The following is a 27,654-nucleotide window of genomic DNA, read 5'->3' on the forward strand; positions in this document are numbered from 1 at the left end:
TGTGGGCAGGACAGACAGACGGGCTGCTGATAAGCACAGGACACCCTGAAGGCAGACAGATCTGTACAGGCAGGACAGAGCCCGGAGAGCGATGCCGTGGCGGGTGGAGGGGAGGCTAGAGGCCCACAGACACAGCACCCAGTGAGGTATGGCAGTCCCTGCGGAGCACAGGTGCGTAGGGCACCCTGACCCGGCCTCCTGGGGGGTGGGCAGGGCTACCCCTTATTTCTAAGAGCAGCTCCCTCACGTCCGGGCACTGCACGCCCCCCCCCACCCAGGGCACCTGCTACCCCCTCCCCCTCTGGGAGCCTCAGTTCTGCCGTGAGATTTCTAGGGTTTCTTACAAATATTAATATTTTTTCACGTTAAAACACTCTTTATCTTGATTACTGAGCTTCCTGGCGCCTGGGCTGAGTGCCGAGCCTGGCGGGAGCACACAGTCCCCATTCATCCAGTGTTCCCTGGAAAGGCGGCAGCCCCCTCCACCTTGGGGCGGCAGCAGAGGACACTCACACCCAGGGCTTCCTAGCAGGACAAGATGCGGTGTTCTGGGGGCTCCCTGCATCTCCTGCCCTGCCAGAGGGGAGCCTGGGAGCTCTGACTAGGCTGCAGGGCCGGTTTCCAGTCTCTGATTTCAGTCCCACAGGGCCTGGAGGAGTCTACCCGCGGCAGGGGTGAGTCAGTCTCTCCCCAGTGACCCTCCCCTACAGGGCAGGCCAGTTCACAAGCCACCGTCCCCAAACCCAGGGAGCATCTCCACTTCTCGAGGTTCCGGGGCAGATTCCGCCGCGGCGTCCGAGCACAGGCTGGCGCAGTGCACCTGCTGCCCATGCCACCTGGAGCCCCAGCCACGGGGCGGCGCCATCAGCACCCCTGGGAGACAGGCCCTGTGCTGCAGGTTCGCTTCGGCCTCCACATCTGCCCCTGGGTCACTTGCGGGCCAGCCGTGCCTCCACAGAGGACGCCCCAGACTCCAAGCCCACCAGGCGGGCGCTTTCAGCCCAAAGCCTCCGGGCTACCTCTTCGTCCTCGGCCTCAGGAGCAGGAGACTTCTCTTTGAATCCATCGAAGTACTTCCCCGAAACACCCTCTAGTTCCTCTGCCACGGCCAGGTATGTGCTAGGCTGGGCGGCCAGCTCGGGGCTCTTGACCAGCAGCCAGAAGATGGGGCCTGCAAGCAGCCCAGAGCATTCAGTGCACACACATTCAGAGAGGAGGGCAGGGGGCGCTCACTGGGACAGGAGGTGCCCCAGAGTCCCACAGAGCACCCCCCAGGCTGAGCCCCCGGGTTCCCTCCACCCAGAGTTCCCTTCCCTGGTCCTGCCCAGCCAAACCCCTCAGGACACTGGGACCAGCCACGAAGCCACCTCCACCAGGAAGTCCCCCCCAGCTTTTCCCAGGTAAATGGAAGCTCTCCCTCCTCCCCATCATGGCTGAGTCCTCACCCTGACCCATCCTGCTTTGAAAAATCCTTTTATTTACTACTTATATCCTGGACACCTAGCACCCACCCACCGTTTTCCAGGATTTAAATACCAGTCACCTATCCATCCTCCTTAAATCTGGACAAGGCCCTTTTTTTTTTTTTTTTTTTTTTTATAATTATTTTTTTTTTTTTAATTTCTTTTTTAACTTCAGGAAGTTCAGTACAATGGACAAGGCCCTTTTAAAGGCAGTCACATCGCATCCTCCCAGGGACTGTGAGGTGTGGACTACCAGCCTCTTTTGTAGATGAGGCGGCCAAGGCTCAGAAAGGAAGAGGTTGTTCCCACTAGCCCAGCCAGCTGGGAGGAAGCTGGTTTGACTTTGAGCACGGCCAGCTCTGTGGCCGCCCCCCAAGCCCCCAGGCACAGGTGCTCATCACTCAAAGCCTGGGCTCTGGTATTGTTTCCTGGAGCTATTCTGAGGCTGCAGGGCCAGGTGAACTGGAGAGGGGCTCCCCCTCAGCCCCAGGACAGCCGGGAGGGGCAAAGCAGAGCCCCAGGCAGTCCCTCATTATGGTGTCAGTTTTAAGAGGGCGGAAGGTGGCCCAGAGAGCAACCCAAACCGGCTGCAATAAAACATGATTTCTGGGTGTAGCTGTGAGGGTGCGACCCAAACAGACTGAGCGGAGGAGATCTGCTCTCCCATGTGCTGGGCCCGGCAATCAGGTGCCGGCGGCGGGAGGAAGCAGGAGCAGGAGGGGCACGCTCACTCCACCTGAGGGGACACCGTCTCCTCCCACCCACCGTCTTAGGTCTTAGGGCCGGAGCAGGGGCGCCAGCATCAGCTCCGCTGGTTCTCGGGCTTTGGGGTTTGGGCTCGAACTACACCACCTGCTTCCCTGGGCCGCCAGCATGCAGAAGCGTCCTAGTCTCCATGAATGCGGGAGCCATTGCTTGGAACCCCCTCTCTGGACACACGCACACTCACACACTGTTGGCTCTGCTCCTCAAGCCCTAATGCCCAAGGGAGGGCCCCAGGCTCCCGGCAGGGAGGGCAGGGGTTTGGCCGAGGTGCTCTGGGCCAGGAGGACTCACCGAGAGTGAAGCTGGAGAAGGCAGAGCTGTGCATGCCGGTGTGCCTGCCCAGCTCTGTCCGGGCCACGCCGGGATGCAGGGCATTCACGGTCACACCTGTGCCTGGGCAGACAATGGGGGTGGGGGGCACCATGCTCATGTCTCACCCAAGCTCCAGGGCACCACGTCCTGTGCTATTTCCCATTCTGAATCCACATGGTGCCCCTGCTCAGAACCTCCGTGTCAGAGCTCCCGTCTGGCGAGGCGGCCGAGTGCAAACCCCTGGAGGACTGGAGAAGCCAGGCCCTGGGCTGCCCTACCCAGGCCCATGGCAGTGGTCAGGGTCTAGACAGGCTCAGTGTCAGCCCAAGGACAGGGAGGCGGGCCCACGCTTATCCTGGCCCTGGAGGACGCCGGGCACAGCCCTGACTGCCCGCTAGAGGCCAGACCAGCCGCCGGGATGAAGCTGACACCAGGGGCCATCGGACACGGTGCTGGGAGCTGCTGGGGGAACCACATCGCCCACCTCCTATGAAGGGGGCCGGAGACCCAGGGACCCGCCAGAAGCAGCCGGTCTAAGAAGCCACAGGCACCGGTTATCCGAGAACTGAGAGAACTGATGACGGGTTTTCAGCCCGAGACAGAGCCAGTTTCCTCGCACTTTCCAGTGCCTCGGGGACCAGTCACGTAGCCAAGAACAGCTCGGCTCTGTGAGCACTAGTCCACTCTCCAACCACTGACCTCACCTTCCTCTTCCGCCCATAAAAAAATTCTGGTTTCTTTGTCCCTCCTGGGGGGCACAATTTAAGTTTCCCACTTGAATCTGTGAACCCCAAGTTACATTCTTCCAGCCCATATAAGAGCACTTGGCGTTTGAAATGGCCCCCTGAATTATTAGGTGAACACCCCCACCCCCACTCGCTGGAAACATAGCCCCAATGTCTCCAGTGGGGCCAAAGGCCCCCTGGGGGTGAGAAGCAGCCGCCATGACAGCCCTGGCGCAGGGCATCAAAGTGCACCCCCGAGGAGGCAGAGTGGGGCATCGGAGTAGGCGGAGGGGGGGTCACCTTGCAGCCGCCGGCTCAGCTCCCTGGTGAACAGCACGACGGCCAGCTTGCTCTGGCAGTAGGCGGCCTTGGTGTCGTACTTGCGCTTCTCCCAGTTCAAGTCCTCAAAGTCCATGTGGCCGGCCACGTGGGCCAGGGAGGAGACATTGATGATCCGCGCCGGGGCCGAGCCTTTCAGCTTGCCCAGGAGCAGGTTGGTCAGAAGGAAGTGACCTGGATGGAGAGAGACAGAGGGGGCCTCTACTCAACCCCGCCCCGCTCCTACGGCCCTGCTGAGGACGCGGCTCCCGCTACCCTCCAGCAGCCGTTCTCCACAGGGGCCGGCGCTGCCCCAGGGGGTGCTGGGCACGGTTTGGGGGCTACGCTGGGCATCACAACTAGAGGGACAAGAGGGGCTACCTCCACCTGTGGGTGAAGGTCAGGGACGCTGCTCGAGGTCCCACAATGCCCGGGCCGGCCCTAACCACCAGCCCCAAACGTCACCCCCGCAATAACCCTGTGACGTCACTTGTCGCCACAAATGCTTTCTTATTTCTTCTTCAGCAGTGGAACAGCTATGCACAAGACCGCCCAGGGAAACACCCCATGCAGCTGCAAATGGCCACATGACCGAGCCCCAGCTAGTGGACACAAGTGACAGCAACGTGCATGACAGGTGGATTTCTACTCAACCCACAAGATCCGCGGGCCCGGCCTCACCATCCCCCCAGAACATGTTAGAGTCCACCCTCCCGTCTCTCAGATGGTGGCCTTATTTGAAGAGAGGGTGCCTTTCTAACCGACTGAAATAGGCTTTATTTACAATCATCTCCCCAGTGTAGCATTATCATTTAGAAATGCATAATGATCGTGTCTCGGGGTCTGTTAAGAGAAAAACAGTAAGTGAACATTTTTTCATGGTAGAGATCACTGAGTGTTATGAAGTTCTTCGGGTCCCACTGGAGACAGGCCCTCAGGGAGGTGAGCGAGGAAATAAGGTCCTTGGGGTGGGCCTTACCCAGCGCCCACTGCCCCGGCACACGATAACAGAGCGCCAGCGTCTTTAAGGGGACAGCTGGCCGGGACACGGAAAGACAGAGACTGAAGGGCAGAGGGGCGGGACTGCAGGGCCGACACAAGACGGCGTCAGAGGGCTCCGTGCGGCCGAAGACCCGTAGACTAAGACTAAGGGTGGACGACAAGACAGAAGGCCAGAAGCTGACGCAGGACCTGTGGGGCCGACGGAGCCTTCCTGCGGTGAATAGGCAATCCCGGTTCCCTGCGTGGGGAGCAGAGAGGTCTCCCCTCCTCCCCAGGCCAACACCACACCCGCGCCCGTGGCCTCACCCAGATAGTTGACACCAAACTGCATCTCGAAGCCGTCCTCGGTGGTCCAGTGAGGGCAGCGCATGACGGCCGCGTTGTTGACCAGGATGTGCACCTGCTCCTCCTCTGGAAGACGGGGACAGACACAGCCGGGCTGAGCGACCAGCGCCACAGGCAGGGTCCACACCTGCACTGGCCACACAGTCACGTCCACACTTCATGCACCGTGTGTACAAAGTGCGAATGCACGCACACATCTTGTGTGATGTGCAGTCCACAGAGCGTTCCAGACAGTACACAGACAACACAGCGGGCGGAACAGCACAGTGAACGCATGGGGACACACACATCATTGGTGCATGGCTGACAGGAGTTTAGATACTGTGTGTAACGTGACTACATCACAGGATACGCATCATGCATGATTGTGCAGTATGTGTAGCACACAGCGTGAACATATGTGTACGGTCTGACCGTACAGTGCATGGAGGTTACACAGAGTACACACACAGTACGCCCCTCCAGCATGCACACTGTGTGTGTTAGAAAGCACAGACAGTATAAACAGAGTCCTGTGGCCGCAGTACAGGTGGAGGCACAGTAGTATCCATACAGAATACTGATTGTGCTGCACAGTCCGTAGTTTATACCAGCCGTGGAAGACCTCACAGTACACCGAACGTGTAGAACAGCAGTGTGCATATCGCATATGGCCACAATATCGTGTGTGTACAGCGTGACTATACCCTGGGGCGTGCACAGTGCAATGTGTGCGGGGTGTGACTGCCCAGTACCCACAGTAGAGACTGCACAGCACAGCTCCCCGCGGGCCACGGCTGGGCCTGAGGGCCACCCGCCAGCCATGCCCCGGCTCCCGGCCTCACCCACCGGTCCTCAGACCCTGCGCCCAGAGCCCCGCCCGAGCGCCCACCTTCGATGATCCTCCTTGCAAACTCTCGGATGGACTTGAGCGAGGCCAGGTCCAGGTGCCTGGCGTTGACGCGGTGATTCAGGGTCTCCCCGCGGATGTGCCTCGCCGCCGCCTCACACTTCTCCAGGTCTCGGCAGGCCAGGATGATGTTGCCCCCTGGAAGCCCGGGCAGCAGGCGTGTAAGAACGTGAACACAAATGAGATCCAGCCCTCAGTGGGCAGATCTCAACATCTCAGGCACGTGGAGGGCAGTGTGCTGCCCACGGGGCCCTGCCTCGATGGCCCTCGGTATGGGGAAGCCTGACCCGTCATCACGCTCTGTGACGGCTACGCCACGACAAGGCCGCCAAGCAGTGCCATCGCCTTTCTCAGGACACGTGCCACCCCTCTGCACTGCGTGAGGACACGCGCCCACGGACACGAACGCGCACGGCAGCGCCACTCACAGCCCAGGGGCGGAAGGGACCCAACCGCCATCGGCGGATGAATGCATAAACCAGACACGGAAAACATGGTCTGCCCACATGGTGGAGTATTACTCGGCCATGAAAAGGAAGGCGGCACTGACCGGGCGTGTCATGGATGAAGCTCTACGACAGTGAAAGAACCCGACACAGACCGTGTCCTGTGTGACCCTAGTTATACAGAATGCCCAGCACAGGCAAATGCACAGAAGGCAAATTACTGGTTCCCTGGGGGAGCTGGGATGTTGGGGGTGATGGCCACACAAAAAATAGGCAGCATTGCAGGGTGAGGAAAATTCTCCGAAACTGAGAGGGGCGATGATTACCAACCCGGCGGGAATCCTGAGCATCGCGAAGGGGACGCCTTAGGTGCTGTGTGACTCTGCTTAATACAGGTGTTGACAAGAGAAACTCAGACAAGTAAGAACAGGGAACAGGACTGCAGGAGGGCGGGAGGGAACAAGGCTGACGGTGGATCCGAGGCTTACCCCACCCACCTCTGGTCCCAGCTGCCTCATATATCGCACCCCTAGGTCGGTCCAAATCAGACTCCCCGGACCCCTGAATGTGTCCATCCTGCCCCGGCAGCCCGGCCTGCAGGATGGGGGGGTCTGCCCAACTTCGTTCTTATCTGGGAAAAGACCGGGGCCCCCTCCCAGAAGGAAATGCCGTGGGTTGTAGGGGCCAGGGACTGGCGTCACAGCCCCCCATGGCCCTGGCCCCAGGGCAGACGGGCAGCTCAGGCCCACACCAGCAGGGACCCTGCCTCCTGGCCCCCAGCCCGACAGGCACACAGAAACTGTCTCCCGCAGCCTTCGCTCCGGCCCACTGACAGCTGCTCTGGGCGCCCAGGGCCCAACCCAGAAGCCTGGCCCCGCGTTCTCCTGCCTCACCCCCCAGACAAAACCCCCCCACACCTCCAAAAGCTCTGTCTGCCCCGGGAGCCCCGGGCTTTGCTCCAGGGCTGGTCCATCCCTGAGGAGCAGACCCAAATCAGACACGCCACAAAAGCCTGACCCAGGCCCAGGGCAGGTTCGGCCCAGCCTCCAACCCACCCACCGGCCTCACCTCTCCTGGCCAGCTCCAGGGCCGTGTGCTTCCCGATGCCCGTGTTGGCGCCCGTCACGATGACCGTCTTCCCGGGGATGGTGGCCTTGCTGGGGCAGGCCCCGCCGGCCACGTAGTCCCTGCAAGGCATAAGGCACCGTCAGCCCCACCTGCCCCGCAGACAACAAAGACCACACCAGGTGTGGCTCCACAGGCGCAGTCCTCGCAGCTGGCGGGGGCACCGGACGTGACCGCGGGCATCTCGCCAGGCCCCACCACACCTCTCCGGGTCTGCTGTGACCACACCACCGGGCTCCACCGCAAGCGTGACTCCGCTCCACAGCTTGGCCTGGCGCGGCCTCTAGGAGACACCGAGGCCAGTGTGTCAGCCACCGGGTCTAGGCAAGGCACCCTTTGCAGCCACACCTGGCTGGTGGCTCCTTCCTCCACTTCCCAAGCCAGCGGCTGGCCCCCAATCTGTCACCCCCGCCCGCGGCCTCCCTCTTCTCCAGAGCCCTGTGATGACACCTCTCGGCTGGAACATGCAGGCCATCGCCCACCCAAGGTCCAGACATCTACCAAGACATGTCATGGCTGAGGACTGGGCCAGCACAGCTGTGGCACCACCGTGCTCCCACAGCACCCACATCCTCGATGCGACATCAGGACAGCCACCCAGTCCATGGGGGACGATGGACACAGGCACCCCCACTCGAGAGAAGGGCAGCGCGGCCATCCAGGCTAATTTTAGCTAAATTATCAAAGAAGAACCTCCCCTCCCCACCGCCCCCAGGGTGTCAGGTATCTTTGGAGCCTCCGGTTTTATCCTGCCAGCTGCCGCACGTTATTTATTTGGGTTCGCTTTGTCAGACCGGAAAGGCAACCACATGAATAAAAATGAAAACGGTCAAAATAAAAACCATGGCCACCTAGGACAAGAATTGTTGATTTCTAGAGCTTTCCCCAAAAGCGAGTTACTATTTAGAGAGCAGGGAAACCGAACAGTAACGAGTCAGAGATTTACAGTCTTGTCTTCCTTCCCTTAACAAATAATAAAAGTACGTGAACACTTGCTGGAACTCTAGCCCACCCGCTAACGAGCTGCTGTGCGAACAGCACTCAGCCCGGTGTCAGTAACCACACACAGAAAAAGAACATCACCACACATCAGGTACTTGGGTACGGGGACCCGAAAGGACAGTGAAAAGGGAAAACATCTCCATTTTTGCAAGAAGTTTTACTGGGCAGGGCTGTTATAGACTATTTGGTGGCTGGGTGTTTGTTTGTTTGTTTTTTTCTTTTTTAAATTGAATTTGAACTAGCCTAGGAGTCAGCAAACTTTTTCGTAAAGGGCCTGGTGGTGAGCCTTTCCAAGCTGGGGTGTTCTCTGTCCCAGCAAATCAACTCTGCCAATAAGGCAGTGAAGCAGCCACAGGAAATTGGACGGGGTTGTGTCTCAATACAATTTCATTTACAAAAGCAGGAAGCCAACCAGATGGGGCCTCCACAGCCACAGTTTGCAGATCCACCAGGATTTCGCTGAGAATTCTGAGCATACCCAGCCTAGGTGAGCTTCCTCCGTGTAAGTCAGGAAGATAATACATGCGAAGATCCAGAATCAAGACAGAGGAAGTGCCTGGGACAGCCCAGCGCATAGTAGGTGCTCAAGAATCACTACTGCCCACCCCCCACCACCCTCCAAGAAGCGCACAGAGGAAGTCAGGGACAGGCCCGCTAAGCCTATGAAAGATAGGACCGGCTTTACCATGACCAAAGACAGGCAAATTTAAAGGAAATAGTGTTCTTTCCCTTTTGATCAAATTTGGAAAGTGGTTCTTTTGTTGTTTTTTTTTTAAGGGGCGGGGCGGGCAGAGTGGGGGGTGATGCTAGAGATGTAAAGACATGAGCAGTTTATTCAGGGACTAACGGGAGAGTCAGGTCCATCTTTCAGGTTGGTGATTTCACCTCAGGCCCCAAACCACAAGCATGTGCATGCCTCCGGGGCCACCTCCAGGCAGTTACCCTAAAGGGCCCGTAGGGTCACTAGGTGCTACCCCTAACTGCAGAAAGAAGCAAACCCACAAGCTGGGCGAGAAGGGCCAGCCTGTAGCCACAACCAGCAGGATGCAGCGGCCTTTCTGTGCATTCGGTATCCTGCCCAGGTTCTCCGCAAAGGGGGCAGGACAAGCGGAGGGAGAGACACAGAAAGACAAACGTCTACGCAGACACCACGGCAGCTCCCACCTTCCACCCACCGGGCTGCACAGTCATTCCCGCGCAGCTCCCAGCGCGTGGGGCGGGATCAACGGGATCTGAATTAATTCAAAGTCCAAAATGCTCACACAGGCCGGAGCCAGGCTCTTCCCGGGGTGACCTTGGCCGTGACCTGCCCTCCCCGAGCCCGGGTGCGCGCCCCGCAGTCCCGCGGCGCGGCTGGCGCGCGAGCGGGGGACCCGGCCGGCGGGTGGGGGGGGGCGCCCCGACTGCCCGCGCCCCCGGGCCGCGGCCCTCCGACCCCCCCACCGCGGCCGCGGGGCCGGCGCCTACTCACTTGAGGAGCACGCCGCCGCCCAGCGCCGTGCCCAGCACGGACAGCGGCAGGAGGTAGCGGCTCATGGCCGGCCCGGCTGCCCGCAGACCCGCCGCCCGCGGCGCCCGGAGCTGGGGGCCCGACCCACGTGCGGGCAGCGCGGAGCCGGGCGCCCGCGGGGCTTCCGGGAATGGGCGGGGCCGGCCGCCGGGGGCGGGGCTGGCCGGGACGGAGCCTATGGGGACGCGCCGCAGCGCTGAGGCGGCTGGGAATGGTAGTTCGCGCCGCGGGGCGGGGCCTTGGCGCGGGGCGGGGCGGGGCCTGCGCGCCCCTGGGTGACGTCACTCCGCTTGGCTCTATAAACCGCCGCGCGCCGAGGGCTCCGCGCTGCAGTGCAGCCTCCCGGCCGCGGCGCTCTCGCCCTCCGGGGCGCCCCCGGCACTGCCTTCTCGTAGACCTTACGGGGGAATCTGAGAATTTCTGTGATCAGAAACAAGGGCCTACTAGCCTGGGGTTCCCAACTCCTTGGGGTCCCCAGGGGGGAGGTCGGGGCCCGGACCCGGGCCCGAGGGAGGAGCTGGCTTGGCCTCTCCGGCCCTGCCCCCGGTAACTCGGCGCGGCAGCGGCCCAGCGAGCCAGCGCCCCTGCCCAGCTCCTTGCTTCTCTCCGGCCGGCCGCGGGAGAGAAGCGGCTCCCTCGACGTGGAGCGGCCCGCCCCGCGCAGCCTCTCTCAGAGTCCCTCAGGCTCGCTGCGCCTCCTTGGGCTCCCGGCCCCCGCGGCGAAGCGGGCTCCTTCGAGCCCCAGCCTGGTCCGCACACCTGCCCCCAGAGACCCGCCTAGTCCACACCCCAAGGCTGCAGGAGTGGGCGGCCCATCTCGGGGCCTGCGCTGCGGCGGAGGGCGCTGGGCAGGGAGGGCGGCTGGCGCCCGGGAAGCCCTCACCATCTCACGTGCCCAAACGACCCACCTCCCCGTTAAATAAACAGCCTCTGTCTTGTGCATCAAAAAATAAAACTCAGTGAGCTGGCGATCCTAGTCCTAGGTGGCCACCAAAAGAAATCCAAGTGCGTTTCCAGAGAAAGGCAAGTTCTGGAGTGATGGAGACCTCTGAGGCAGCTGTAAGGAGGTGCCACACACCCGGGCGGCGTACAGCAATAGAAACGTCTGGCCTCCCAGTCTCAGAGGCTGGGGTCCCCGGTCAGGTGTCCTCAGAGGTGGGGCCCTTCCGAAGCCACCAGGGAGAATCTGTCCCTGCCTCTCCCCTCGCTCCTGGTGGTTTGCTGGCAACCTTTGGGGTTCCTGGGCATGTGGATGCATCACCCTGATCTCTGCCTTCATCTTCACCTGGTGTTCCAGGGTGTGCGGCTCACTACTCCAGCACGACCCCATCCTAACTAATTCCATCCACTCTGCCTTTGTCAAATTCATCAACATGTTCACTTGAAAACAGTGGATTTTATCACACGTAAATGATACTATAACAAAGTTTACTAGACAGAAAAAAAGACCTGGAAAGACTTCTATCATTTCCTTTTGGAGATTATTGGATGCAAATAACTCATCTGACTCGGTGACAAACTCCAGTTTGTCAGCAATGGACACACATACTTGAGAATTCTTATGGAGTGAAGAATGTCTGACTAATCGTTTCCAAATGTCCCAAGAGGCTTTTGAACACTGATTTGACAAAAAATCTGATGTCATGCTTTGTAAACATAGAAAGAAATGTGTTCCCTTTGGTTTCGCAGACTTGCAAAATTTAATGATTGAGATTCTTTTCTTGGAAGGTGCAAGTCTTGTCTCTGCAGTACCCTCAAAACTGAGCTCTGTGTGTCCTCCTGGCCACAGGGCACCCAACGGGAGCCCCACAGCCCAAGGACCAGGGTCTATGATTGGAGACTCTGCCCAGGGCTGAGGGAGACTTCCCACTTGAACGAGGCAGCTGGCAAGAGATGTGGTTGAAAAGAAAATACCCAACCCAAACATTACTACCAGCTACTGTTTACTGAGGACTTGGCATGTGCCAAGTATTTAATCTACACAACAAACCAAAGGGTTTGTTGGGGGAGGTGTAGCTAGTGTGGCTGGGTCTGGGAGACACGTCTCCTTCCTGCGATTCTGGGAGCTCAGGGCTCCAGGTCCACAGCAGGGGCAGAGCGTTGGGCAGGAGAAGGCACACTGGAGGCTGTAGATAGAGAAGTCCAGGCACGGACAGTGCAGATCTTGTTGGGAATCCTGCTCCACCGCTTCTTAAAGGTGTGCTGAGCAGGGACTTCCCCTCTCCCCACTCATAGCAGAAAAGCAGGCATGGGCAATATGCAGACCCACGCGCGTAGCTGTGTCCTGGTAGGACTTTATTTACAAAAACAAGCAGGAGGTCACAGCAGCTAGCAGCCCCTGTCGCTGGGTTTGGGAGGATGACCTGAACTGATTCACCACAAGGACTTACCCCACCCCAAGGTAAAGTGCCAGAACACAGCAGACTGCTCTGGTTGTTGCAGGATGATGCATGCAGCTTCCTCTCTCTGAGCACCTCCCACTTGGTTCCCAGACACACCTGCGGTGCTTAGAATAGCTCTTTGGACTCCAGGCAGACAAAGCATCCTTTAGCACAGTGATGTGCTTAGGAAGCGCTGGTAGGCACTGGGTGCTGTCCCAGGTGCTGAGGCAACACTCGCACAGAGCCCTGGCTTGCAGACCCATCTCTCTCCTCACCCCTGTACGCTGACAGATGAGAACAGGTAAACAGTCTGAAACCCTCCTCTCTGGTCTAGCCACGAGAGTGAAGCCACCTGCATAGGTTTAAAGTCAGAGCGTTTTTATCCTTTTCTGTGAAGGAGTCACCCAGGAACCTGATGTCTGTGGGTAGAACAGTCTTTCAGCCCCCACTGATGACCAAAGAGCCCCTAAAGAAGACTGTAACAGGGGACTCCCCAGTGGTGCAAGGGGTTAAGGCACAGCACTATGAAGCTATCTTCGGCCACTGCAGCACAAGTTTAATCCCCTGGCCAGGGAGCTGACCCACATGGTGCAGCAGACCTCTCCTGACAACCTGCTGCTCCCCTCAGCAGTGGATTTCAGTGGATCCACCTGTTCTGTTCCCCACTCTGCCTCTGGTGAATCAACTCACCTACCCACCCACCCCCGCACCTCTGGCCTACACCCCAGTCCTTGTATGCATAAATAAATAAATCCTTTTTTTAAAGATTTCTTTTTACTTATTAATGCATTCAGGAACTAGGGTATAGGGGGTGAGAGGATTTGCCAGAGACAGGGTGGGGAACAGAACAGGTGGATCCCCTGAAATACACTGCTGAGGGGAGCAATGGGGAGACAGGAGAGGTCTCTGCGCCATGTGACGCACCTCCCTGGCCAGGGACTGAACTCAGGCCATGGGGGTGACAGCGCTGAGCCTAACCCCTGAGCCACCAGGGAGGTCCCAATAAATAAGTCTTTAAAAAGAAGAAGACTTTAGCAACAGGTACCCAGCCTCTGCAGCTCCACAGTGCATTCCTCAGAAGACAGGGAAAAATACCCCCAGGCTTTGCCTTCCTTTGCACATAAACAGCATCAAGCCACCTTTAGGCCAAGATAACTTAGGATATGGAAAGATCTAAACTTGTAAAGGAAAACAAGAAGCCCCTGACCTGAACAATTTCTTCTTAAAAATCAGTGGCTCAAGATTCAGGCGAATCTTGTCAGCGAAACACAAGTGGTCCTCACTTAAGCCGCTAGACTTTGTGACACGGCTATAGTGACTGGAGCAACTGGGTTTTGCTGTTGTTTAAGGACTTGCACTTGGTGAGAGAACCAGGGGGAAAAGAGGAGAAGCAGGAAGGGGCAGAGAGTGAGAAGGAAAGGTGGGTGGCAGGAAGGAAGGAAGAGAGGAAGGAGCTAGAGATTTGCCTGCAGGCACAGGGGAGGCTGGAGGAATGCGTGGGTCTGTTTTAGGGATGTTGCCTGCAGGACATCCCCCGGAGGGAGGAACAGGCATGTGGGGAGAGCAAGTCCAGAGCGAGGGACCCCACTAGAAGAAGGGGGCTTCTGCTTTCCCAGGCCGCCCACCCCCCGCCCACTCTGCTCCAGAGTCTCCGGCCTTCCTGTGTACACACGCCAGGCGCTCCCCCCGGGGCCCTGCGCTGGCCACCACCCCGCAGGTCATCCTCCCCCAAGATCCCCACACCCCACTCCCGCCCTCCTGCAGTCCCCCATCAGTTACGCCCGTCTGCCTGGGTGCCCTCCACCACCCAAACACCCACTGAGTCCCCTGCTTCCTTGTCCTCCACGGCAGTATCCCCACCAGCTGTCTATACAGTGTCCTTCTTAATTTTGTTTTTTTTTTTAAATTTACTTATTTATGCATTCAAGAACTGGGGTACAGGGGTCTCCCCTGTGGCGCAAGGGATTAAGAGGCAACCTACGAAGCTATCCGCAGCCACTGCAGCACGAGTTCGATCCCCGGCCAGGGAGCTCCCCACAGGGCGCAGCAGACCTCTCCTGTCTCCCCGCTGCTCCTCTTAGCAGTGGATTTCAGTCAGTCTGCCTGTTCTGCTCCCCACTCTGTCTCTGGTGACTCCTCTCCCCCACATGCACACCTCTGGCCTGTACCCCAGCTCCTGTATGCATTAAATAAATAAATCTTTTGGAAACTGAACTAAATGTCTTGACCAGATGGAAGGTTGAGGGGAGCCAGGAGCTGGGGCTGGAGGCGGGCGTGTGTCTATGATGTCAGGGCTGCCGCGCCCTCCACCCTCACCCCTCGGCCTTCCCGGCTGGTCCTCCCCCGTCCTGTCTGCTTTCCTCTGGGCTGAGCGCAGAGTCCCGTTTGGAGCCCTGAGGTCTTCTCACACCTCAGTGCCCGCCTTCTCTGCCTCCAGGGCAGATGCCCAGACGCCAGCTAGCAGCTGGGCAAAATGAGAAAAAGCTCCAGTCACTTGCTCCAACCTGGGATCCAGACCTGAATCTGAGTCCCTGCCAGTCACTGCCCCCACGGCCTTGGTGCCAGACTCCTCCAGTTTCAAGAGTCTGACTGCCCTAGATCCCTCCCAGAGAATAAACAGGCTCCCTCCTCCTCCACCGGCCCCAGCCAGGCCGGTTCTTAGGCCCTCCCTCCGCAGCCAGTCCCCACCCCCTCTCCAGGCTGCAGCAGAAACACCCAGGAATGACCTACCGGAAGCCCTGGGCATCAGGTCGCACTACTGGGAGCTTCCATCCTGCCCGCACAACCTCTGCGAGGGCAGCCTGTGTGGAGCTGCCTCTCAGGCTTGGGGCAAGTCCCAGGGATTGGTGTTGTGCTCCCTCTCATTTGTGATTGGCCTGGTCAGCCCCATCACCAGCAGCCTCACCCTTAGGCCCTCCCAGTCAGCCTCTCCGAGACCGGAAACCCGCTCTGCATTCCAGGCTCCTTCGTGGAATTCAGGTCAGGACACAGAAACCACCTCCTCAGGGAGGCCTTCAGGGATGGCACCACCCGCCCCCAGCAGCCACACCTGCAGGCCCCATGTCGTGTCGCTCCATCTCCTCTCCTTTGTTTTATTTCCTCCACCACACTTGCCACCATCTGAAAGTCTTATTCATGCATGTGTGTTACCTGTTTATCTCCACTGTCTCCCCACCACACCCAGTGACACTGACACAAAGGCGAGGGCTTCCTCCAACCAGCGCTTGGAGCCCAGGTGTGCACAAGCATTTGCATAACTTCATGACTACTGGACTTTGCAAATGCCACGCCCACTGCTTAGTGTGTCAGTTCCTGTCCCGGCTTCCTCAACAAACTCCTCTTCATCCTTCAAAACCCCGTCCAGTATCACTTCACCAGGGAAGAACACTTGGCCTCACATACCCACCACAAAGCTGGAATAAGGGCATCCCTTAGAGGCACACATGTCCTGTACAACCTCCATCAGCGTCCCTGTCACCATGACCTGCGAGGGCCAGGAAGCCCATAACCCCAATTAGTCTCTTCCTGAGACCAAACAGCAAAGCACAAAACAGGTCGCTGGAGCTATTTCTTGTATGAATTGTCAAATATGTCAGAAAATATATCTGGCTGAGACCCAGTCTCTCCAACAACCTGCATGCCCCTCATTTCTGGGTGAATCTGACCCCCCCTTGTCTGAGGAATTGAGCACAGATCCTGCAGTTGGGTGGGGTATGCACGGTGAGGAGACCGAGCATAGGGAAGGGGGTGGAGGTGGTTTCACACAAGACGCACCGGGTGTAGGGTCTTAGCCCCACTCGAGCCCCACTGGCGAATTCTGTCTCCTTCAGGGAAAGCCCCCAACCCCGAAAACAGTCACTGCCCCAACAACAAAGCTGTCCCAACTGGACGGAGGCAAGCAGCCCACAGGCCCCAGAGCTCAGCAAGGGGGGCAGGCACCCGGGTGGCGTTTCCTAGGAGACCGGTCTCACACCCCACACCACACCCGCCAGCCCCCGGAGTTTCTAAGACCAGGGTTCCAGCCTCTGCCAGCCTGGAGCCAGGCCAGCAAGGGTGGGGGCCTCTGCTGGAATTTGGGAACCACTTCAATGAAGTGGAGAGAGGGAGGGGCCTCTTTTGCCTCAGGAAGGAGGAAGGAGGCCCTGGGCTCAGAACCAGGGCGGAGGCTCAGGTTTCGGTCAAGTTTCCCAGCGGCCAGAGGGTGGGGTCTGAGGAGCCTGCTCTGGGCCCCTGGCTCCTCCCTAAGGCCTGGGGTTCATAGCAGGCCTCCTCCCGCTGACCCGGGGGTCCAGGCCCTGGCCCCTCTCCCAGACCCGCCCCTCTGACCCCTCCCTGACCTGGCCCCTGCGCACTCAGGCTTGACTGCCCTTCACACAGACGCTGCGTTGTCACGGGCCGCTCCAGCAGCGGAGACGCGGGCTGGCTGGAGGCCCCGAGCGGTCGGCACTGCCCAGCAATACAGAGCTTCTACCTCAGGCGCGAGCATTGCTTTTAGTGGCAAGCGGCTCTTGCCCACTAGCGGACGTGGGAGTAACACGCACAACTGTAGCGCAGGGGCCGGCGCTCACTGTCCCGCGGGTGTTGCACCGTCTTCCCTTGCTTCCGCGCCGCGGCCTGGGACAGAACCGCGACAGGCCCGCGCAGGACTTGGCCCTCGGTCTCTCTGTTCTCTGGCGCTGGGGTGCCAGCCCCTGTCGGTCGCCTCCCAGGGGCTAAGGGGTCTGCCCGTTCCCGCAGACCCCGCCCAGGCCGGGCTGAGCTGGGAGAACACTCGGGCCCTCTCCGGCTGCAGCCCCAGAGCCGGCCAGCCCCAGACGCCCGCTGGCCTGGGCCGTCCCGCAGGCCGGGCTTCGTGGCTCTGTGGCCTGGAAAGACTCCTCCCTTGTCCTCTGGGCCACCTTGGGCGCCAAACTAGTCCTTCAGGTTCCACTTGGCCTCCCCTCCTCCTCCAGGAAGGCGGCCCTGACCCTCTTAGCAGCCGCCCTGCCCACTGCCACGTGAAGGAGAGACCGTCATGCGTGCGGCCGCTGACGCCACCTGCCTCCCCTCCGCCAGGCACACCCGAGAGCGCCCCCCGCCCCTTCCCAGAGTCGAGGCCCTCCAAGCATGTAACAGCCGCGCTGGGGCCAGAGGGACTGAGCCACCGCCAGGGGCACAGCTAGAAGGGGCAGGGCACGCGGTGGCACTCAGCACGCGGGGGCTCAACCCCTCCACCGGCACTCTCTGTGTGGTTGCAGGGGGATCACTGAGCTGTCTGCACCTCCATTTCCTCAGCGGCTGTGGGGATGCTCATGGGAAACACATACACACACACACACCCCAGCATGCGGCCGCACTGAGAGGCAAGGCCGGAACTCACACCGGCCTCCGCCAGCCTGCCGAGCACCAGCGTCTCGTCTTTCCCCCATCCCTGCGTCCCTGTGCTCCGGACAAGCTGCCCTATCTGGGTTCCAGCCTCACTCAGCACCAGGTGCAGCCACCGCGCGTTGCACCAGACAACGAAGCCAAAATGCATGGCGGCACCCATGCTGGGGGCTTGCTAACCCCGCGGTGCCCCTGTGGGCCGTGGACAGAGCCGGGCTGAGCACACGCAGGAGCTGACACTCCGATGGGGGAGCCATGAAACAAGCAAAATGTGCTAGAGGTAGGACCACAGGGAGGCGAGGGAGACGTGAGGATGCCTGTGAGAACAGCAGGTGCAAAGGCCCTGAGGCAGGACAGGTCCAGGAGGTCAGACCAGAAAGGAGGCCCGTGTGCCCTGTGGTCAGAGTGGGGGTGATGGGGGGGGATGCAGGGGTGAGGTCGGAGCGTGCAGTCCTCTGCCTTCTCCAGGAAAGTGGGAGCCACGGAAGGCTCTGGAGTAGCGGAGCGACACGAGCTGACTTAGGTTGCTGTGGACTCACTCCACTGGGCCAAGACTGCGGGGAGGGAGTAAGGGAGCGGGGAGACTAGGTGGGGCCCAGGTGAGGGCCACATGGGAGTAGCGGGGTCACCGACCCTGAGGGGAGGCATGCCCAGTGACTCCCTCTGAGTTCTGAGCTCTGGAGCTGACTCAGCCACTCACTGCATGCAGAATCAGGGGCTTTCTCAAGTCTAGGGGCTCCCCACCTGCGAAACGGAGACTCCAGTGCTGGGCCTGGCTGGGTCTGGGGGCAAATGACATGTCTCGCTGGCTTAGCAAGGGCCTCGAAACGGAAGTTCTCAGAAGGAGAGCTCATGCCTGAAGAGTCTGCTAATTTGGGGTGTTCCTGGAGCCATGCCAGGCCCTGTTCCTGGAGCCATGCCAGGCCCTGGGTGTCTCAGCCAGCATCCTAACAGGGGGCACAGAGAAGAGGGGCCGGGAGGCCTGGGGTTGAGGACATCTGTGTGGACGGCACGCCCGGAGGCAGGAGCACCGTGATACCCCTCTGCAAGGCCCCGACTCCACAGCTCCTGTCCCTTCACAGCTCGTGTCCAACACCGCTCGCCCCACCATGGCTCTCTCTGACCTGAACAGTGGAAACAGACTCCAGTCCCCGGAGGCGTCTGGGGAACCGGAAGGGGCATTTCAGACAGAGCCTTCAAGGCTCTGACATGTCAACAGTGTGACATCAAATCACTGTTATTGTTATTCTCCAATTGCTGGATGGTTCTGGGCTCCCCCACCCCACCCCTGGGTCTCTCAGACAACCCCGCCCAGGGTGCTCCACCCAGGCCGGGCAGTGCCAGGTGAGTGCTCAGGTATGCGGAGGCGGGACAGCCCTGGGAGGGAGGAAGCTGGAAGGAGGCCTCAGTCTGCCAGGGGCAGGGGAGCCGGGAGCAGGGAGCCTGGAGCAGGGCCTCTCACCTGAAGCCTGAGGCGGGCAGGTGAGGAGGGGGGCAGGTGAGGAGAGGGCGAGCCAGGGGGCCTGGCCTGGAGGGGCTGGGGGTGGGACCCTCGTCTGGGAGAGAAGAAGCAGGAGGCTAGACCCCAAGCCACGCACAGGAGAGCTGGGCCCCGAAGCGCTCCGTGCTGGGGTGGTAAGGCTGGCAGACTGCACCCCGAGAGCTAACGGATAAGAGTCTCGGGGCTGAGCCGCAATCAAGACTTCAGTTCTTAGGACAGTCCTGAGCTAACTCCCGCTCCCGGGAAGAGACCGGAGGCTGGATTCCTGGGGACAGGAAGGGAAATGGGGTGCACTCAAGCTAGACACCTTAGTGCTCCCTGAGGGATGTGGGGGGCCAGCATACCAGGAAAGGAGGGGGCTGGACCCTGCTCTGGGGGAGGTGGGGTCGGGGCCTGGGCTCCGGGCCTGGGGGAGGAGGCAGCTCTCCTAAGTCCTGGGCCGGCCCAGTCACCCCTCAGTCAAGGTCTCCCGGCCCCAGGGCATCTTCAGGCGCAGGACACCCCACTGGGCACCATGAGCACCACCACCACCACCACCACCACCGCCGGGTAAGTGCCCCTGCCCCCACAGCCCCTTCCCCACTTGCAGGTGGGTGCTGGGGGCAAGCCTGGGCGGCCGTGCCTGCGGGCCTGAGGTCGGGGCTCAGCCCGGGGCACAGAGCCTCGCTGGCCGCTGGCCACGGGGCTGCGGGTGACCCTGCATGGGAGGTCGGTCCCTCGGTCCTGCTCTGGGAGGCGGGACATCTTGAGGAGCCGGCCGGGGTGCTGCAAGCTCAGGCTTCAGCAAAGAATCTGACGGTCCCGGAAGGGCCGCAGCAGAGCCGGTGCTGACGAGCTGCGGTCAGGCCCGAGGAGCAGGGCCGGCTCCGGGCAGTGGGAGAGGCGCGCAGAGCTGCGCGGGAGGCGGGGGCGAGCTCAGAGGAAACCCAGGGGCAGCAGCGGGAGGCGAGAGCAGGGCTGAGGGGTGCTCCGTGCGAGCCAGAGCTGGTTATCCCCGGGCCCCGGGGACTGGAGACTCCTGAGGGGTGGGGCTGGCGGCCGGGAGAGCCAGAGGGTGGTCTGCAGCAGCCGGCCAGCAGGGGCAGCGGCTGCCCTGGTGACAGTGTGGGGGCCCTCCGCGGGGGCCGCCCCAGCCCCCGGCCAGCGCGCTGGCCCAGAGCCCTGGAGCGGACGCCGCGGGTAACAACTCCCGCCATATAGACGGGGAGTACGGCCCCCACCCAGGGCCTTCGGGGAAGGCAGGCTGTCAGGGCTCCATCCCGGCCTGGGTGACAGTGGGGAGCATCCTCCGCCGCCCGCCGCCTGCCCCCCCCAGGCCCCCGGGGCTCTCCATCACCTCCACCAAAGCGGCTGTGCTGCCGCACCAGAGCTGCCCCCAGTTCTCAGAGCCACTCACCCCTCTTTTCCCTCCATAGCCCAGAAGCCGCCCCCAAACCAAGTGCCAAGTCTATCTATGGTAAGTTTGGGGGGCAAGGGAACCCCAAGCTGAGAAAACTAGGTCTGAGGGACGGGGGGCTGGTCTCCCGGAGCCTGGCCTGAGGCGGGAGGCAGGCCGGGTCACCGGGGTCCACTGCCCTTCCGCCCACAGAGCAGAGAAAACGCTACTCCACGGTGGTGATGGCCGACGTCTCCCAGTACCCGGTCAACGTGAGTGGCCGCTGTCCCCAGGAGAGTGGGGGGCGGGAGGGGGGAGCAGGCAGCAGGACAGGGGGCTGCTGAAAGCAGAACTGGGGAGCTCAGCTTCCTCATCTGCAAGATGGACTCGCCCGGTGGGCCGGGACCTGGGGGCTCTGCCAAGGAGCTTCATTCCTTTCCTTCAGACCCACCCGGGTCTGCACGGCCTGGCCACGGGACAAGCCAGGGGACCAGGTCCAGAGGGACCAGTGAGGGGTGCCAGGTGCCCAGATAAAGACAGAGGCCCTTGGAGAGGCCTCGATGCTATCAGACCTTTCCCTGCCTCGGGAGCCCCCAGTCTCCCCGAGGCGGCCCGCGTGCCAAGAGCGCTACCCACAGAGACGGGGCGCAGGGAAGGCCCCGGAGGCGGCGGCCGAGGGCCTGCACCGCTCGGGGCTCCGGGCGCAGCGGGGACTCACGGCTCGGCCGCCCGCAGCACCTGGTGACCTTCTGCCTGGGCGACGAGGACGGCGTGCACACGCTGGAGGACGCCTCGCGCAAGCTGGCCGTCATGGACCGCCAGGGCCGCGTCTGGGCCCAGGAGATGCTGCTGCGCGTGTCCCCCGGCCACGTCGCGCTGCTGGACCCGCTGTCCAAGGTGCGCACGGCGGGCGGGCGGCGAGGCGCGGGGCGGCCCCAGGGCGCGGGGAGCGGGGGCCCCGCCGGGAAGCAGGAGCCTCCCCTCCCCCGAGCCTGGCCGGGCCCGCGGGCGCCTCTGAGCGGGCGCGGCCGGCCTCAGCCTACCCCGCCCGCAGGAGGAGCTGGAGTCGTACCCGCTGGGCGCCATCGTGCGCTGCGACGCGGTCACGCCGCCCGGCCGGAGCCGCTCGCTGCTGCTGCTCGTGTGCCAGGAGCCCGAGCGCGCGCAGCCCGACGTGCACTTCTTCCAGGGCCTGCGCCTCGGGGTGAGCGCCCGGCTCGCCGGCACCGCGGCCCGGACCCGGGGTCGGGCGGGGCCTGGGCGGGCGGGGCGGGGCCTGCGGCGGGGCGGGGCCAGGGCGGGAGGGGCCTGGGTTACGGGGCTGCTGGAGGGGCGGGGCCCGGGCGGGGGCGGGAGGGGCGGGGCCAGGGCGGGGGCGGGAGGGGCGGGGCCTGGGGTGAAGGGGCTGCTGGAGGGGCGGGGCCGGGGCGGGAGGGGCGGGGGCAGGGCGGGGGGGGGGGAGGGGGGCCTGGGTGACGGGGCTGCTGGAGGGGCGGGGCCGGGCGGGGGCGGGAGGGGCGGGGCCAGGGCGGGGGCGGGAGGGGCGGGGCCTGGGGTGACGGGGCTGCTGGAGGGGCGGGGCCAGGGCGGGAGGGGCGGGGCGGGCTAAGGGCGGGGAGGACCCCCGGCCTCCGCGGGCGCGTGGGGCGTGGCCTGACGGCGTGATTGGCAGGCGGAGCTGATCCGCGAGGACGTCCAGGGGGCCCTGCACAACCACCGCTTCGGCCGCGGGGAGCGCAGGGAGGCGGCGCTCAGGTGAGGCGCCCGGCAGGGCCGGGGCGGGGAGCGGAGCGCGCGGCGGGGCCCCGGCCAGGACCCCTCCGAGCGGAGGCTGAGCCCACGGGCCTGGGGCGGAGCGTCTCTCCGCGCCTCCCAGGGCCCCGCCCGGACCCTCCGGCTCCTGGCGGGCCTCGGCCCCGCTCCGCCCGCGTCCCGTGTGTCGGGTTTAAGCTCCGAGCTTCTCCCGGCCCGGGCTCCGCGGAGGACCAGCCTCAGTTTACCCCCTCGCCCCAGGGCCACGCAGGAGGAGCTGCAGCGCCGCCCCTCGCCCGCCGCCGAGACCCCGCCGCTGCAGCGCCGGCCGTCGGTGCGCGCGGCGATCGGCCCGGCGGACAGGGGCGCGGGCCCCGGGCGGCCGCAGGCGGCGCCCATCCCCGAGGAGCCGCAGAAGCCCCCCGCGGAGGCCGCTGGCGGCGCCGGCCCCGCGTCCCCCGACCTGGGCCCGCGCGGCCCGGACCTGGCCAGTCTGCAGGCGGAGCGGGACGTGGTGAGCCGGGCGGCCGGGGCGCGCGGCCGGGCCGAGGGGCGGGCTCCGGCGGCGGTGCTGGGCGAGGGGGGCCCCGGGCCCACGCGCGCCTCCTCTGCTCCCCAGGACATCCTGAACCACGTGTTCGACGACGTGGAGGACTTCGTGTCGCGGCTGCAGAAGTCGGCAGAGGCGGCCCGCGTGCTGGAGCACCGGGAGCGCGGCCGCAGGCCCCGGCGCCGCGCGTCCGGGGGTGAGGGGCGCCCGAGCGGGGTCCTGAGCGCCCCCTCCCACCCGGGGCACCCCCCACCGGGTGTCCCGCGGCCCTGCCTCACGCCGGTCTGTGTGCCCGCCCCTCCCCTCCACAGAGGGCCTCCTGACGCTGCGGGCCAAGCCGCCCTCCGAGGCCGAGTTCGTCGACGTGCTGCGGAAGATCAAGTACGCCTTCAGCCTGCTGGTGAGGCCGGCGCCGGGGCCGCGGGCGGGCGCCCCACCCGCGCCGCCGGCCGCGCGCCCAGCCTCTCCTCCCCCCGCAGGCCCGGCTGCGCGGCAACATCGCCAACCCCTCCTCGCCCGAGCTGCTGCACTTCCTCTTCGGCCCCCTGCAAATGGTGAGCCGCGCCCCGCCCGCGCGCCGCGCCCCGGCCCGGCCCGGCGCGCGGGACCCGGGTCTGACCGCGGCCGCCCGCCCCGGCAGGTCGTGGACACGTCGGGCGGCCCCGCGCTGGCGAGCGGCGTGCGGCGGCCGCACCTGACGTCCGAGGCCGTGGCGCTGCTCCGCGAGCACGTCACCCCGCGGGAGAGAGCGCTCTGGACCTCGCTGGGGGACTCGTGGACGCGCCCGGGGTGAGCGGGGGCGGGGCGCGGCCGCGGGCGCTGCGGGCCGGCGAGCCGGGACGAGGTCGAGGACGCGCGCGCGGAGAGCGCAGACGGGGCGGGCAGACCCCCGAGCAGGGCGCGCCCCGCGCCAGGCCAGGCGCAGGGCCGGGGCTGGGGAGGGCGCGACCCGGGGCCGGGGAGGCCCCGCGCCCGCGGGGCGGCTGCTTGGAGCGCTGGGGCGCGGCGGGGCCGGGGGCGCGGGCGGGGAGCGAGGCGCCGGCGTGGGGCACGGGGCAGGCGGCGTGGAGCTCCGCGGGGAGGCCGCGCTGGGGGACGCCCGGACGCGGCGGGGCGGGCGGGCTTGGCTGCGGGGCGCGGCTGCAGCGCTGGGGACCGAGGGGTTTAGGCACAGTGAAGACTCGCGAGCCGGCGCCCGCGCTACGTCCGGGCAGACCCGGGTCCCAGCCCCCGCCCGGTTCCCGCGCGCAGGCTGGAGCTGCCCCCCGAGGAGGGAGCCCCGTACAGCCCCGAGTTCTACAGCGGCTGGGCGCCCCCCGCCGCCGACCCGCAGGGCCGCGCCTGGGAGGACCCGGTGGAGAAGCAGCTGCAGCACGAGCGGAGGCGCCGGCAGGTGAGGGGGGCTGAGGTCCGGGGGAGCCGCAGGGTTGTCCCGGACGCGGCCAGCAGCCGGGCCTGACTGGGTGCTCTTACCTCCCGCAGCAAAGCGCCCCCCAGGTCGCTGTCAATGGGTGAGTGTCGGCTGTAGGGCTGGGTAGGTGGGCTACCCGAGGGGCTGTCCCGGGGTCCCCAGCACTGATCTTATCCTCCGTTTTCCTGTCTTTTTCCTGTCTCCGCGGCGCCCCACAGGTGGGTGAGGTGGTGAGGCGCCGGGCCGGGCCGGGAGGGTGGGGAGGAGCAGGGAGGGGGGCGGGGCCCAGACTTCAGGGAGGGCGGAGGGAGCTGCAGGCCCAATTTCCAGGGCCTGCGGGAGGAGAGGGCTGGGGGTGGGTAAAATCTGCGAGGCTGGGTCCCCAAGGGCTGGAAGAAGGCAGCTTGGCTGCCCGGGACCTGGGCAGCTCCCTGCCTGGGCCCCCATGGCAAGAACAGAGCCCTGAGTGTGGGAGGGAAGAGGCTGGGGAGCTGGGCACTTAGGTTTGAGGAAATAACTGGGGCGTGGTGCCCGGCCGGAGACCCAAAGAAGCAGGCCTGGGACTACCAGGGCTGCGGGGAAGTCTTGGGGAGTCAGGTTTCCCCAGCCACTCCCCTTGCTGCCTCTGGGCTCAGTCCCTGCGGGGAGTGTGTAAGGGTCCAAAGGGCTGGGTCTGGGGGCGGCCAAGACTGGGGTCCAAGCTCACAGTTCCACCAAGCAATGGGGGTGCACACTTAGGCGGGGGGAGGAAGGATGAGGGGCCAGGACCCCAAGGTGCTTGCACAAGCAGAGGCAGCCACTGGGGGAAGAAGTAAGCCGAGCAGCAAGACTGACTGGAAGAGAAGGGGGTCTGGTGAGGGCGTGGGCAGAGGGTCTCAGCAGGGACAGCGCACTGGGAGCTGCCGGCCCCACACAGGGGGTGCCGCGGCCCTGAAGACCCCCCCTCTCCCTTGCACAGGTAGGCCTGATCTGGGCTGAGGCCTCTCTTTCTGGGGACAGCGCTCCCTCATCCTCTCCCTCAGCTGCCTGGCCTTGCAGAGCACCCCTCCCTCACTGCTTCTGAACTTTGGGCTTGACACCGCAGCTTCTAACTCCCCTTCTCTGAGCCTGAAGTACTTTGTGGGGAAGATAGGCATGCATATAATCTCCTCCTGGGGGAATGTGCAGTCCGTGAGGTTGCACAGGCCAGTTAAGCACTCGAGGCCACGGCCAAGCTCGCCTCCCACCCAGCGAGCAGTTGCTGGACTGCGGGTCGTGGGGTCGGCCTGCCTGGGGCCAGGCCCACCGTGCCTCCTCTCCGCCCTGTGACCTTGCCATCGCCATGTCACTTGCCATCGCGCCCTCGCAATGTGAATTCCTCACCTGTGAATGGAGACGATCCCCTCGTCTCGGGGGGAAGGGAACAGGGCTCTGGAATCAGTCATGCAATGGACTGTCCCGAGAATCCCACCAGCGACTACATAACAGACCTTGAACGGCGCCTGACACCTAGTAGGTGCTCTCCGTAGGGGCTGGTTTCCCCTGACGGTGGGTTATCGTTATGCACGAGCCCGCACACAGTAGGTGGTCAGTAAACACCAAGCAGGTCTCCAGCCGTGGGATCTTGGGCAAGCGATTTTTACCTCTCCGGGCCCAAAAGTTCTCATCCGCAAAGTGCCGGTGATGCTGGCGTCCTCACCCCGTGCTGCCGCGGGCCAGGCGCCGGGGCGCTCGGTGCGCAGGCGGCTGTGTGGGCTTCTGGTCGCTGTTAACGGTATTAACTGGGGGCCCTCCCTTCACCCCTGCTTGGCTCTAATCCTGCTCACACCATCACCCCGCAAGCCAGAGCACTGGGCCGGCCGCCTTTTTATGGCCAACCCCCCACCTCCCCACAGTCACGATGACCCGGAGTCAGAGGCCGAGGCCCCCGCGGAGCCGGCGCCGGCCGGGAAGTGGGTCCTGTGTAACTACGACTTCCAGGCCCGCAACAGCAGCGAGCTGTCGGTCAAGCATCGGGACGTGCTGGAGGTGAGAGGGGCGGGGGCCGCGGGGCTGGGAGCCGCCTCAGCTGCAGCATGCTGACCCCTTCCTTGCACCTCCCAGGTCCTGGATGACAAACGCAAGTGGTGGAAGGTCCGGGACCAGCAGGGGCAGGAGGGATACGTGCCCTATAACATCCTGGCACCCCACCCGGGGCCCCAGGCAGGCCGCAGCCAAAGCCCTGCCCGCAGCCTGGTGCGTGGGCCCCTCGGCCTGGATGGGGGAGGGTGGGGGCCAGACCCCGCGGGGAGCAGGCGTCCAGGGCAAGGGCGCTGGCAGAGTGGCTAGGGGCTCGGCAGTTTCTGCCCAGAAGGGCGTGGGGCACCTCCCCTCTGACCCAGGGCTGCGCTGCCCCTCCAGGAGAGCAGCACGCCCCCGCCCGCCCCCGCCCGGCCCCACTGGGACAGCTGTGACAGCCTCAACAGCTTGGATCCCGGCGAGAAGGGTGAGCGGTGAGGGCCCCCCACCCCGGGAGCGGCCTGTGTGCCCCATTTCCAGGCAGGGAAGCCGAGGCTCGGCGGCTCGGCGAGAGGACGTGGACTCCGACTCGCGGTGCGCTGCTCTGGGCCTCCCGACCAGCTTCCCTCCGCTTTCCCGCCCGCAGAGAAGTTCTGCCAGATGCTCAGCGTCAACGAGGAGCTGCAGGCGCGCCTGGCCCAGGGCCGCTCGGGGCCCAGCAGGGCCACCCCGGGGCCGCGGGGCCCGGAGCCGCAGCTCAGCCCGCGCTCGGAGGCCTCGGAGGTCCGCGCCTGGCTGCAGGCCAAGGGCTTTAGTTCCGGGTGAGTGGGGGCCCCGCGGCAGCGCCCGCCCCCTTGAGCCGCAGCCGCGGGTGGGGTGGACGCGAGGGCGCGAGGCGTCGGGGGGGGCCGGGAGGACGCGCGGGGACCGGCCGCGAGCCTGACCGCGCCCCCGTGGCCCGCAGCACCGTGGACGCGCTGGGCGTGCTGACCGGCGCGCAGCTCTTCTCGCTGCAGAAGGAGGAGTTTCGGACCGTGAGCCCCGAGGAGGGGGCGCGCGTCTACAGCCAGGTCACCGTGCAGCGCGCGCTGCTGGAGGTGAGCCGGGGGCGCCCCGCGCGGGCGGAGGGGCGGGGGCGCCGGGCCAGGCTGCCGACTGCCGCCCCTCCCTCCAGGACCGAGAGAAGGTGTCAGAGCTGCAGGCCGTGATGGAGAAGCAAAAGAAGAAGGTGGAAGGCGACACGGACATGGAGGTCATCTGAGCCTGCCCCCCCCCAAGGCCGAAGCCCCCGCAGCGCCGCGCGAGCTCGGGTTCTGCGCCTGCCGGCACCCGTGGAAGCGGATCCCTCCCGGGATCGCAGGCCGGTTCAGGCCCTGGTCTTCCCCGCCCGGCGGGTAAACCGGCCCGTCCACGCCAGAGTCTCCCAAGCAAGCGCTCTCGG

At 63.9% G+C, this 27,654-nt stretch overlaps 2 protein-coding genes across 3 annotated transcripts; one reads left to right on the top strand and one right to left on the bottom strand.

Moving 5' to 3' along the window:
- Window positions 1–310: 310 nt before the first annotated feature.
- On the bottom strand, window positions 311–21,609 carry RDH13 (retinol dehydrogenase 13). Of its 2 annotated transcripts, none has more exons than XM_037517211.2 (7): window positions 21,596–21,609; window positions 7,334–7,452; window positions 5,802–5,957; window positions 4,892–4,996; window positions 3,566–3,778; window positions 2,520–2,621; window positions 311–1,171 (listed from the first exon to the last, which is right to left on the bottom strand). In XM_037517211.2, exons 1-7 carry the CDS (start codon window positions 21,607–21,609, stop codon window positions 930–932), a joined length of 951 nt encoding a protein of 316 aa, XP_037373108.1. In that variant the 3' UTR covers window positions 311–929. The 2 variants fall into 2 exon arrangements, with proteins under 2 accessions (XP_037373108.1, XP_037373107.1); XM_037517210.2 differs by lacking the exon at window positions 21,596–21,609 and adding an exon at window positions 9,864–9,928.
- Window positions 19,076–27,549, top strand: EPS8L1 (EPS8 like 1). The gene is made up of 20 exons (XM_054697386.1): window positions 19,076–19,129; window positions 19,628–19,697; window positions 20,564–20,604; window positions 20,737–20,795; window positions 21,259–21,420; window positions 21,578–21,727; window positions 22,196–22,278; window positions 22,537–22,789; window positions 22,895–23,021; window positions 23,137–23,225; window positions 23,305–23,379; window positions 23,466–23,614; window positions 24,077–24,218; window positions 24,308–24,336; window positions 26,111–26,243; window positions 26,319–26,450; window positions 26,619–26,700; window positions 26,860–27,034; window positions 27,178–27,310; window positions 27,388–27,549. The coding sequence occupies exons 2-20, from the start codon at window positions 19,663–19,665 to the stop codon at window positions 27,472–27,474; spliced, it is 2,136 nt and encodes a 711-aa protein (XP_054553361.1). The 5' UTR covers window positions 19,076–19,129; window positions 19,628–19,662; the 3' UTR covers window positions 27,475–27,549.
- Window positions 27,550–27,654: the final 105 nt, after the last annotated feature.

The sequence above is a fragment of the Talpa occidentalis genome, unplaced genomic scaffold (genome assembly GCF_014898055.3).
Source record: "Talpa occidentalis isolate TD23 unplaced genomic scaffold, MPIMG_talOcc4v2.1 talOcc4.17, whole genome shotgun sequence".
NCBI lineage: Eukaryota > Metazoa > Chordata > Mammalia > Eulipotyphla > Talpidae > Talpa > Talpa occidentalis.

Excerpts from the sequence above, each read along its gene's own strand:
- RDH13 (XM_037517210.2), bottom strand. The coding sequence starts at position 9,928 with ATGAGCCGCTACCTCCTGCCGCTGTCCGTGCTGGGCACGGCGCTGGGC. Across the intron at positions 7,453-9,863 it reads GGCGGCGGCGTGCTCCTCAA|GGACTACGTGGCCGGCGGGG; the intron begins GTGAGTAGGCGC and ends TATGCCTTGCAG. Across the intron at positions 5,958-7,333 it reads CCTGGAGCTGGCCAGGAGAG|GGGGCAACATCATCCTGGCC; the intron begins GTGAGGCCGGTG and ends CCGGGCTTCCAG.
- EPS8L1 (XM_054697386.1), top strand. The coding sequence starts at position 19,663 with ATGAGCACCACCACCACCACCACCACCACCGCCGG. Across the intron at positions 19,698-20,563 it reads ACCACCACCACCACCGCCGG|CCCAGAAGCCGCCCCCAAAC; the intron begins GTAAGTGCCCCT and ends TTCCCTCCATAG. Across the intron at positions 24,219-24,307 it reads ACGAGCGGAGGCGCCGGCAG|CAAAGCGCCCCCCAGGTCGC; the intron begins GTGAGGGGGGCT and ends TACCTCCCGCAG.